At 36.5% G+C, this 12,026-nt stretch overlaps 1 protein-coding gene across 8 annotated transcripts in view; it reads left to right on the top strand.

The window, feature by feature from the left end:
• Nucleotides 1-12,026, top strand: part of LOC105463319 (protein kinase cGMP-dependent 2) — a 155,777-nt gene that overhangs the window by 99,898 nt on the left and 43,853 nt on the right. For 5 of the 8 annotated variants that reach the window (XM_011710351.3, XM_011710349.3, XM_071093566.1 and 2 more), the window contains 5 exons: nt 1,093-1,191; nt 2,538-2,691; nt 4,858-4,994; nt 7,722-7,811; nt 9,912-10,053. In XM_011710351.3, the coding sequence (XP_011708653.1) occupies nt 1,093-1,191; nt 2,538-2,691; nt 4,858-4,994; nt 7,722-7,811; nt 9,912-10,053 (622 nt within the window). Of the gene's footprint in view, nt 1-1,092; nt 1,192-2,537; nt 2,692-4,857; nt 4,995-7,721; nt 7,812-9,911; nt 10,054-12,026 lie in introns of those variants that run through there. The other 3 variants (XM_011710353.3, XM_071093567.1, XM_011710354.3) reach the window with 2 other exon arrangements.

Below are 12,026 nucleotides of genomic sequence, written 5' to 3'. Positions count from 1 at the left end.
AAATTCATAACCATCCTGTTTTATGTCTCACTACTCTTCAGTCGACAAAGGTCAGCCCATAGAACAGGCTAGAAAAGAGTAGAGAATAGATCTGGAGGGGAAAAGGAAAAATACTCTGCACAGTATGTAATATGTGCTTAATAAAGTAAATATAGATTGGTTGTCAAGTAAATGGGTAGAGGCAGTAAGTTGAGACAGCACAATACTGAGGTGGCTCTGGCTTATTAGTTTTAGGTATTTTGAGGTAAACTCACTCTTTTCATTCTACTGTGTACCAGGTACTTAAAATGTTACAAAGATGATTAAAGCATGGTCTTTACTTTTAAGAAGGATACTATTTTGTAGTAGGGAAAAGAAGTACCCTAATAATTACAAGTCAAGATAGATTGTTGGAGATAGAAGCAGGGAAGCATTGGAAGTAATCAAGAAAGTTGGCCTTTCACTGGTGGGGAAAGGGATTATTTTTTCTCAAGGGCATAGGACTGTGTTAGAATTCCCAATGATCATGGACTGGAGACAGAGAGATTAGATCAGGCCCATGAGGAACCTGTGATCCAGGAAGGGTGAGAAAGGTAATGAGATGTTGGCTAATCCTCAGAGAACTACTAAAGTAAGGTAAAATGATTTAGATTTAATTATGAAGGAATGTGAAATGGAGAGAGTTATCTTGAGACAAGAGATAAATTTTATTCTCGATTTAAAAGATATATAGCTTAACTTAATTAAGCAAAGTTAAAAGAATCTGCAACCCCTGTAACCTGTTGATTCGGTAAACACATCATGTAAGGCTGTTCCCTTCCCACTATCTTCTTAAAAAAATTGTTGTTAAACCTTAAATACAAGGCAGAAAACTATAAAAAATGTTTTCTGTTCTCATTAATAGCCGCTTTGCTTTTATAAACTCAAAGGATCAATTTATATGGCTTTTAATAACCATTCTACATATTACATCCACTTTAATATCTCATAAATTATTTAAAAATGATTTATAAAGTCATAAGTAACCAGCTAGTGTTTTATGAGCTTAAAAGAATGTCAAGTTGCCTTGGTAACTATCAGCACGGAGCATTTTATTTTATTCTATCTATTTAGAACATTCAACCAAACTGTTGGTACATTTGAAGAGCTGCAAAAATACCTTGAAGGATATGTGGCAAACCTGAACCGTGATGATGAAAAAAGACATGCAAAGTAAGTGGAGGAATGTTTTCCTGAGCTGGAACTGACTTCTGGCAGCCAAGAAAGAAGGGGACAGAGGGTGTGACTTGCTGTGTGGTAACTTTTAATGTGCCTTCACTAGAAAATTCTGGAGAGTTCTTTTTAATTGTTCTTCCACAAAGATACCACCACTTCCACTAGAGTGGATATTATCTAAGTCTATTATAAATAGTCTGCTCCTTTATTTTGGGTAATGAGTAGGAACGTTAGGGAGAAATGTTCTAATCCAGGGACTTACAAAAGGGATATTTTATGTTGCCTGGTGACTTAGCTCAAAAAGACATTAATATTTGATTAGAGGTAAAGAGCAGGGTTATAGTTAGAATTTTTTCAAAATGTAAAGAAACTATTGCCCAGGGATATGTGGAGGAGGGGGTTGGGTAGGTCTCTAAATGTAGTGATAGTGATTCATTTTTTTTATGTACTAGAAAACTCTACTTTGTTAAATGAAAATTATTTGAAAATTATTTGCTGAAACATTTTTTTAGAGTGAATGCTTAAGCATATGTTCACTAGATAATGCTATCAAAGCCATATAGTCAAAATTCTTAGAAAACTTAAATTTGAATTCAATTAGAAGATTCAATTAGTAGTTCATATATGTTTTTGCAATTTTTATGCTGAAGGCCTTTTGTGGTAATAATTTATGAATATGTAACCCGGAGCAGTAAACCTTATTGAAAGAGAAAAAAATGGGTATTTCCAAACAACAATACTTAGACATAAAGTAAGAAATGTACTTTTCATATTTCACAAAGCAGTTATTTTGGTTCAGCCATGCAAAGCTTCAAGATCTGATAAAACTAGCAAAATGTGGGAAAGATTGTCAGTGTGGCATTCTCCTGTACATGCAGCAAAGGAAGTGGCCGCCTTGCTTTATTCCTTTTCATTGACTGCTTTTCATGGTGGTTTTTTAACAGCTTTTTTGAGGTATATATATATTTAATTTAAAAAAATTTCCACACTGAGAAGAAACTTAAGAGGTACATTTTAAATACCACAAACTATACCCATTTTACCTCTCATTGATTCAATTTGGCATTTGTCTGTTCCCTGGTGTATGTGTATGTGTATGTGTATGTGTATGTGTATGTGTATGTGTATGTGTATGTATGTGTGAGTTTTATGTTTATATGTTCTATTGTTTTCTCCCTGCATGGGACTGAATCTGATCCATAGAAGTTGAGATAGCCTTTGTGGCAACTATAAATCATAGTTACAGCAGAAATCAGACTGTCGTAGGAGTGAAATTTATGTATGGCATGACACCTTTTGATTATGGGTGTGTGTGTGTGTAAAGTTTCACTTCTCTTGTACAGGCGGTCCATGTCTAACTGGAAGCTGTCCAAAGCACTCTCTCTGGAAATGATTCAGCTGAAGGAGAAGGTGGCCAGATTTTCCTCATCATCCCCATTCCAGAACCTTGAGATTATTGCAACACTGGGCGTTGGTGGGTTCGGAAGAGTTGAGCTTGTAAGGGGTTTACGTTTCAAGCATCTGAGAGAAGCCTTTTGACTTTTTTTTTGTTTTATATTCCAGCATATCTTGGAGGAATATATGAATTGTTACTGCTATCTTAAATGTTGCTTTGAACCAAAATTGAGAAAGTAAACTTTTCACTCTGTAAATTGTATAGTAGCAGGTCTGTGCTAGTAAGTAACTTGTAATAATCAACTGCTAGTTCAAGCTTACATCACATCTTTTGTGAATTTTCTTCTCAATAATTATCAATGTACCAAGTAAGCGCTTCCAAAAGGAAACATAAAATAATGTATTTTCTAACAGCAAATGTGTGTCTATATACATTCATGACACTTTTAGTCTCTATACACTAAAAAAAAGAAGAATGTGTCAAGTGAAAATGCCATAGAAATGAAATATTCAATGTTATAGTTACATTCTTTAAACAACTCCAGTACCATGTCTGTATTTCACTTTCATTATCTTATTTTTGGGTTGCTCAAAATTTCATATTGTGAGAAAAGACAAGAAGATGAATGCAAGGGAATATTTGAAGAGCAGCCTTCTGTAGTGTTGATCAGGATATCTTGGAACTTACAGCCTGATTTCAGTTGTGCCTTCCACATCACCCCCTCCCTGAGCTATCAGCTTCCAAGGAGTAGCAAAAGTGGTACTGTCAGAACAAGTTTTCTAAGGAAACTGTGGAATAGAGATCTGTGGCCTTACTGGGTACAGATGGCTCTGAGGCCTTGGCAATTACCAAGTCCTTCTTTGCCCATCAGATTTTTAAGGATTCACCATAACTTATCTTCTGGGAACTCTGCTGACTCGCTGGTCTGCTGGCTGGCCTTGGGCATGAGCAGATTTGAAATGTTGTCAGGAAAGTCTGGACAGTACACTTCACACCCAGTGCTTACTTCATCTCTGATGGGGGTGGGGACAAATGGTTCTTTAGGATACATAATGTGTGTAATGTCTCTTTTGCCTTATGGAGAGACAAAGATAATACCTGTCTGCAGTGGTATTTTTCATCAAAGTTTGTGGCAAAAGGATTCCATTAACAAAACTGAGATCTGTTTTCCAATAATAATTGAAGCAGTAAATTCACCATTGATTTGAAAGTCATGGGCAGCACTAACGGCAAACATGAGCAAAATATGGAGTGCAGCCGTTTCTGCACAATCTAGTTAATTGTCTAGCGTAGCCTGCTTATGGAGTTTTAAATCTATCAAAAAGTTATTTTAAAATATTTATTTCCTTTTAAGAAAATACTTGTTTGTGCATCTAGAGTAGTACTGTTTAATAGAACTGTGCTGAGGGAAGTCCCATATCTGTGCTATTCAATAGGGTAGCCACTAATTAGATGTGACTGTTGAGCTTTTGAGATGTGGCTAGTATAACTCAGGAACTGAATTTTTAATTTTATTTGATTTAAATTTAAATAACCACATGTGATTTGCAGTTATCATATTGGATGGTACAGATATAGAGCTTGATTTCATATATCTTGCTTTAGGCTGGGTGCAGTGGCTCATGCTTTTAATCCCAGCACTTTGGGAAGCCAAGGTGGAAGGATTGCTTGGGCTCAGGAGTTTGAGACTAGCCTGAGCAACATAGTGAGGCCCCACCTTTATAAAAAAATACAAAAATTAGCTGGGTGTGGTGGTTTACACTTGTAGTCCCAGCTACTCAGGAGGCTGAGATGGGAGGATAGATTGATCTCAGGAGGTCAAGGCTGCAATGAGCCCTGATTGCACCACTGCACTCTGGGCAACAGAGTAAGACCCTGTCTTAAAATAATAATAATAATAATAATAATAATAATAATAATAATATGTCTTGCTTTGAAAGCAAAGGGAATAATAAGAAAAAAATGGCAATTCTGGTCAAAGTTTTTATGTCACGCAATTAAAAATAGAATGGCTATCTAAATATTAAGTCTAACAGAATTTTATTTTACTTTAATACAAAAATTTTAGGGCCACATCCTAGACAGATGAACTATTCTAGAAATTATGATGAAAGGGAAGTGTGTACACTTGAATGAAAGTTCTCAAAGGGATAAGTGGTTAACGGCTTCCATACTAATTAAACATGAAACAGTTTTAACTCTCATCAATTAGCATATTTTATATAGATATAAGTTAATTTTGAGGTATCTTTCCATTTTTTACATAGGTTAAAGTAAAAAATGAGAATGTCGCTTTTGCTATGAAGTGTATAAGGAAGAAGCACATAGTTGACACCAAGCAGCAGGAGCATGTCTACTCAGAGAAGAGGATCTTAGAGGAGCTGTGCTCTCCATTCATTGTGAAGTAAGTGAGCACTTGGCTTCCAAGGACTTAGGATTTTCAGGCTCTTTATTTATTTATTGAAATTATTTTTATTTTTATTTTTATTTTTAATTTTTGTGGGTACATAATAGGCATATATATTTATGGGACGCATGAAATGTTTTGATACAGGCATGCAATGCATAGTAATTACAGCATGGAAAATTGGGTATCTATCCCCTTGAGCATTTATCCTTTGTGTTACAAACAATCCGCTTATACTATTTTAGTTATTTTACAATGTCCAATTAAACTGTTATTGACTGTGATCTCCCTGTTGTGCTATCAGTTGCTAGATCTTATTCTTTTTTTCTATTTTATTTTGTCCCCATTAACCATCTCCCCTTCCTGCATGTCTCCCCACTACATTTTCCAGGCTCTGGTAACCACCGCTCTATTCTCTATCTCCATGAATTCAATTGCTTTGATTTTTAGATCCCACAAATAAGTGAGAACATGTGATGCTTGTCTTTTTATGTCTGGGTTATTTCACTTAACATAACTACCTCCAGGGCCATCCATGTTGTTGCAAATGACAGAATCTCATTTTTTTTTGTATGGTTGAGTAGTACTTGGCTCTTCTTTTAAACTTTCCATGCAAGAGGACAGAAAGAAGAGGAGGAGGAGGCCCCACTCTGGATTCTCCATCCAAGTCACAGCAACAGTACTAAAAATGTTAGAAGTTTGAAATCTGGGGTCAGATGTTTTCCAGTTGTTTTTATTCTTGAGTAAACATCACGAAAGTGTGTGTGTATATACATGTGTTTGAGTATGTATATATATGAATATAAAATTATTGAGGAATAGTTTGAACTGGTTATTTTATTCAGACTTAATGCAAAACTGGGGACTAGGGAAGCAAGGATATGTATAAAACTCCTCAGATAGCATCCTGATCTTGAATTTCTGCAGGAGGCAGCATTTGGGCACATGTGGGAAGCCAAGGGGGAATGTGCCCTGGTACTAGTAGTACCTAGGTACCGAAACAGTCATCTCCCAATAGTTATTCTTTCTGTAGCTCTCACAAGAGTTTGCAGAAGAAATGTTAATTATTATAGGCCACAGCTCTCTATCCTTGTGAATTCAGGGGTAGTGGTGTAAGCCAGTTTATGCTTTCATGTATGTCATAATGCCCCAGAGTGTAGTTTTAGTGATTTCTGGGTAAAGTGTCCCTGTAATGACTAAAATTTATGATTTTTGTTCAAATGCTTTAAAAGACTCTTCCTGCCTATCCATCTTTCCAGACTCATTTTTTTCCCCAAGATCAACAAAGAAGTTGGAACCCAGGCGGTGCTTCCAATAGAAAGTCATTCGATTACTTTTATATTAATTATGTTCCCAGAATGGATGCCCTTTTAAAATTAGTATTTTATTAACAAACTCTGATGAGCAGCTTCAGGGCATGGATTAGATTGCATTCATTGTCTTATTTTCAACTCTTTCGAAAGTGCCTGGCGTGTAGTCAGGCAATAAAATGAAGAATAAATATTAATGACAACATTTATTGAGAAATTAACATATACCAGGTGCTGTTCTAAGCTATATCTCTATGTATAGATAATCAACACATTTATCTCACTGGTCAATTAGAATAAAATGGATATATATATATTTTTCAATGAATACGTATCAATAATATACATAATAATATGTAATCCATATAGAGTAAAATGAATATATATGTTCATTGAGAATCAATGAGAAAACAGAGGTTGCATAGCTAATAAATGTCTGATCTGGATTTAAGGCTTGGCATTTTGGTTCAGAGCCCACCCTTTGAACCATTTTACCTGACTGCTGCTTCTATCTGTATATGATATGGCTGCTGTACTGTCTACTTTGGTCTCGGTGTGGTGCTAGGGAGAAAAGGGTGTCTCTTGAGGATTAAGACCCCAAAACTGCTTTTACACAATGTTGAAATATGATGCCCTGCCTAGGTTCCGCTTTGGAACTGAGGCTCCCATTCCCCCAGCTTCTAGGAGTGTGGTTGTCAGCTGAGGACTCTAGCTCAGTTCCTCTCTGGGCATTGGTTTATGTTTTTATTTGGTGAAGAGAACCACCTTGCCTAAGATCATATTCTCTCTTCGGGGACATGCATCCAACAACTGCAGAGCCCCTTGAAGCTGAGGCTTTTGTCGACACTAAGACATAGCCCAATTCTACTTCCTTCCTCCCCCACAGGTGTTGTTTCCAGTTGCACTCCCCACTAATCTGACTGCTTGCAAATCTCAGTCTCAGAGTCTATTTCCAGGGGAATCTAACGTCAATTAACCAAGTAGGGGAGTTAAGACATTGACATGAATTACTACTATGCAGGGCAAATCTTAAAGGTGATATATGCAGGGGTCTCTGAGTTTTTGGAAAAAGGAGAGGACATATTTGGTAAGTGGGATAATGAGCTGTTTTGTTAAAAAGATGGCCTTGAAGGTTGGCCCTGAAGAATGGATAAAATTTTTACAGTGAAACTGAGATTAAGAAGTTCAGTCTGTGGTTAGAGAAAGGCCAATCTAAGTAAAGAGATCCACAGGAGCAGAAGCAAGGCAGTAGGGAAATCAAAGAGGATTTGGCAAGAAGCCCAGTGTAGTTGTGGGGTATTTATATGGAGATGAGGATCATTGTTCGTAATGTTACGATGACAGTTCTAAGCAATTTAAACAGGTTTTTAAACTAGATTTCTAATAATAATCATGTTTTTATCTGTCTTCACAGATTATATCGTACTTTCAAGGACAATAAGTATGTATACATGCTTCTGGAGGCCTGCTTAGGTGGGGAGCTATGGAGTATATTAAGGGACAGGTAATGAAAAACTTTGTGTACTCACATCTGGTCTAAGGGATGCTATATTTATAATCATTAAAAAAGGCATAGAGGAAGTCATTAGGAAATTATTATAAGAAAATATCTCTTGATAAAATAGAGTAGTCATAGTGATATTTTCTTAGCTAATGCTACAATAGTGCTGTAACACCACAGAAGGTAGTTGTTGTCATCTCTGTTTTAGGAATTAAAGAATCCCAGACTAGAGAGGAGGTGAACTATCCCAGGTTACATGACTAGTATAAAGCAGAGTCAGGGTAAAAACCCAGATGTTTCTGATTCCAAATCTCCTAGCAGAAGCAGTGTGATAAACAAAAGATGGGGTACGGAGTGGGTAGTGGGTAAGCCCTCACTGAGGGCAGAGCAAGATGCCTACAAAAATTCAGTTTAACACAAAGGGGTGATTTTCACACAATTAAAGTCACAGATATTTACTAAGCACCACCTATGTAAAAGGCTCCATAGTGCATGGTGGGGGTCAGGAGGAGACGCTCTAGACAGTGTGGATTTTTGTAACCAAAAGAGTAAAAGGTAGAAACTTTACCTCCGACAAGTTTAGAGTTTCCTTGGGAGATATGTATACAGTTCTAAAACATTTCATTTTTTAGTGAGAAAACTAAGTGGTGACAAAGAAGTTGGAAATTTGTAGTTAAATGCCAAATAGTGTTGTAGATGGTGAGCTCCGAGGAGGGGAGAGAGAGAGAATGTGATGATAGAGGAAGGATTTGAATTAAACTCTAAACATGACCCAAATTTGGAAAGGCAGAGAGGCAGGGAAACTGCTTTAAGACAAAGCAGGGAAGTTGGGGTAGTATTGTGTCTCTTTGTAGATGGTGAACAGAAGAATTTGGGTAGAAGATAAGGGCAACAGTAGACATGAGAACGTAGGTTGGCATTAGATTGTGGAGGCTGATGCAAGGTCACATATTTACAGTCAGACCTGTGCCAGTGTTTTTCAAAGTTGGTCACACATTGCATTCACTGGAAAGCTTTTACAAAGTAAAAATGCTGTGCCCTAATGCCAGAGGTTATGATTCATTTAATCTGGGATGGGGTCCAATAAATGATTTTTTAAATGCTTCTCAGACAATTTTAATGTGCATTTATGGTTGAGAATCACTGACTTAGGCAAGGAAAGAACATTGAGCATCTGAGTAGAAGATGAACGTGTTGTGTCAGGAACTTTTTTTGGACAGATTTGAATGGGGAGAACCTGGAAGGGTTCTTTCATGATATCTGCAAATGCATTTGCCTCTTCTATCTTTGCTTCAGTAGGCAAATTTGTTGAGAAAATCTAAATCATTTTAGGAAAGGGAGTTACTGCTACCTGTTAGGCACTGTGCTTAATCCTGAAAATGCTTTTAAGTAAGTATCAAACCTTTTTTACTGATAAGGATTCTGAGCCTCAGAACAGTTAAACAATTTTCTCAAGGATATAGTGAGTGAAAGAAACAGGAGTCAAACCCAGTTTCTGTCACTCCAAAGCCATGTTCCTCTGTGAGATCATGTGGCAAGTCACCACTGCATTAAAAATAATTCAGTCTGTAAAACTACACACAGTGCTGACAGAGGGGACTCTAATAAAAGATCAAGGGGCCCCAAACAGAAAAGACTTATGGTCCCATTTCTACCAGGGTTACTCTGACGTGCTATGCAAACAGGAAATGAAAATAATCACTTGAGTCATTTTTAAGTCAAGCAATAAGTTGCAAAAGTCTGGTTCAAGCTCTCCACTATAGTTGCAGCTTCTTCAGAGCTCGTGTTGGGAGTTTAAAGAAAGTCTTAGTTTTTGGATTTTTCTCTTTTACATGTTCATATATGATTACCAAAAATCATATATGTTGTTGATATTTTAATTTTAGTGAAGTAGTTCTTGTTTGTATCACATATCTCCCTGAATTGCCTTATGATCTACAAACAGCTTAATTCATGGGTAGTATAAAATACATTTTATTGTTGATACCCTGCAAAATATTTATATTGCATAAACCTCTGCCAATCCAGTAATTGATTTGACACCTAGAACAGCACCAAAGATGTGCATCCAGAGTATTAAGAGGGAAAATGATTTCGTTGCAGAGGCAGCTTTGATGAACCCACCTCCAAATTCTGCGTTGCTTGTGTGACAGAAGCATTTGATTACCTGCATCGACTAGGTATTATCTACAGAGACTTAAAACCAGAAAACTTAATTCTAGATGCTGAGGGTTACCTTAAATTGGTAAGACAACTTTTCTCACTTACAGTCTCATATGAGATATTTCCCCTGGCAAAAGTTGTGTTATAGTTGCAATTTTCTTTTTAATTTTGGTGCAGCTGTTATTGTCTCTTTGGGGGTGTGGCCTTTGACATTTCCTGACAATACAGGGAGCGGTGTTATGAGTATATTCTTTTTGACCTAAGGATTTAATGTTTAACCATATTCACGACTCCTACAGAAGGTTCACATAATAGAATGCCTTTAAAATTGGATTTTGTCACTGTTGTTAATTTTTAATAATTTTAACTATTTTTAAAATGGATCCTTGCTATACATAGGGAGTGATATAAGGAGTAAGAAAAGAAGATAATATGATTTCCACCCCAAGATATCCACTGTGTATATATAAAGAGAAGATAAACATAGAGACGTTAGTAGTTTTCTTGAAATCTTTCGAGATGATTATAATGGGGCCCCAGGGTTTAACATCACAACCCTGGAGTACAGGCTTCTTGAGGGCAGAGACTTTCCTGGCTTTCCATCTTTGTAATCTTCTGATCCCTAATATGAACTCCTTTGCATGTCACACTAAAGAAAAAATTACTACCAGTCACATAAACTGCTTTCAGTGAGAAACTGTAATAGATTGGACAGTCATAACTGAGGAGAAAGCAAGGCACTTTGGACCTTGGGAGGGAACCCCATTAGAATGGGGAACCCAGGCTTTTACCTGAGTCCATTTTTACTTCAAGGACGTTAGACCATCTCTGAACTTAACATTTACAAAGATTAAAAGTTTCTCACTTCAGAACTTTCATAAAAAGAAATAAAGATAGCTACAATTTAATGGGCAGTTACTATATTTAAAGCTACTATGCTAAACATTTTACAATTAACCTATTTAACAATCTATAAGATAGGTTAGATAGGTTTCATCACCCACATGTTATAGTTGTAGAATTCAGCCTTATGAATTAAATTTATTATGTGTAAATGCTAAGATATTTTTCTCGGTGGTAAAGAGTAAAATAAAAGCCCTTTCATGTGAAATCTGGCTAACTTCCAAGAAACACTTTTAATCATTCAAGCTTTATTTTATCCATGAAAGATAGCTTTGAGAACTGGTGAGGTACTAACACAAGACCCCAATCACTTCTGTTCTTCACAATTCCTTCATTGGTTATGCCTCCTACGTCTCTTTACAGAAACTCTTTGGAGTATTGTAAAAGTAAAGCCAACATGAGGAATGCAGACAATTCAGTAGCTCCATCTCTTTTTTCTCATTACTGATTTTTCTTAAAAAGCTGTTTTTTAAAAAACGTATTTCACATGTATAGGCATAGAGCTCAATAAATAACTGCTGTTATGCATTCTGCTAATTCACTTACCAATCAGCTAGACAAAGAGTAAGAACTATAGCCTTCAGTGATTAAAAAGTGAATATTAAATATTTCAATTTCTCGCTATGCATTAAACGATATATCTTGAAATCCTCTCACTACAAAATGTCTACTGGATGAAACATAAAAAGCAGCATTAAATATATGGCTGAGTTTATAAGACAACATGAGAATTCCTCTGGGGTTTGAAACCAAACTTGAGCAGCAATATCTGGTGGAAATCACACATTGAAGCTGCCATCTTACGTGCACCTAGCAATCCTAGGTGGTCTAGAGGTTTGATTTTAGTAGCCGTGCCCTCTGGGAACAGGAGACCAAGCTTTGGACCTATGTAGTGGGGGTAGGTGAATCAGAGAACATTGCATGAAACCAGGAATCACATAGATTAAACTCTTGGAGAAATAGGAAACAAGAAATAAATATCAAATTTGTCATGACAGCTTACATGCAAAGAAACATGCTTTTCTCATTATTGGCTCTTGGTAGAGGAATAGAAACCTATCCCTAAGAGTTCTTGGCCACAGGTTGGTCTTAGTGGAGGTTGGGTGCCCAGTCTTCAAGGATGGAAAAATCTAAGCAAGAATTTAAATGAAA

The sequence above is a fragment of the Macaca nemestrina genome, chromosome 3, assembly GCF_043159975.1.
Source record: "Macaca nemestrina isolate mMacNem1 chromosome 3, mMacNem.hap1, whole genome shotgun sequence".
Taxonomy (NCBI): Eukaryota; Metazoa; Chordata; class Mammalia; order Primates; family Cercopithecidae; genus Macaca; species Macaca nemestrina.
Note: the sequence above shows the minus strand (reverse complement) of the source record. Positions and strands in the feature narration are given on the sequence as shown.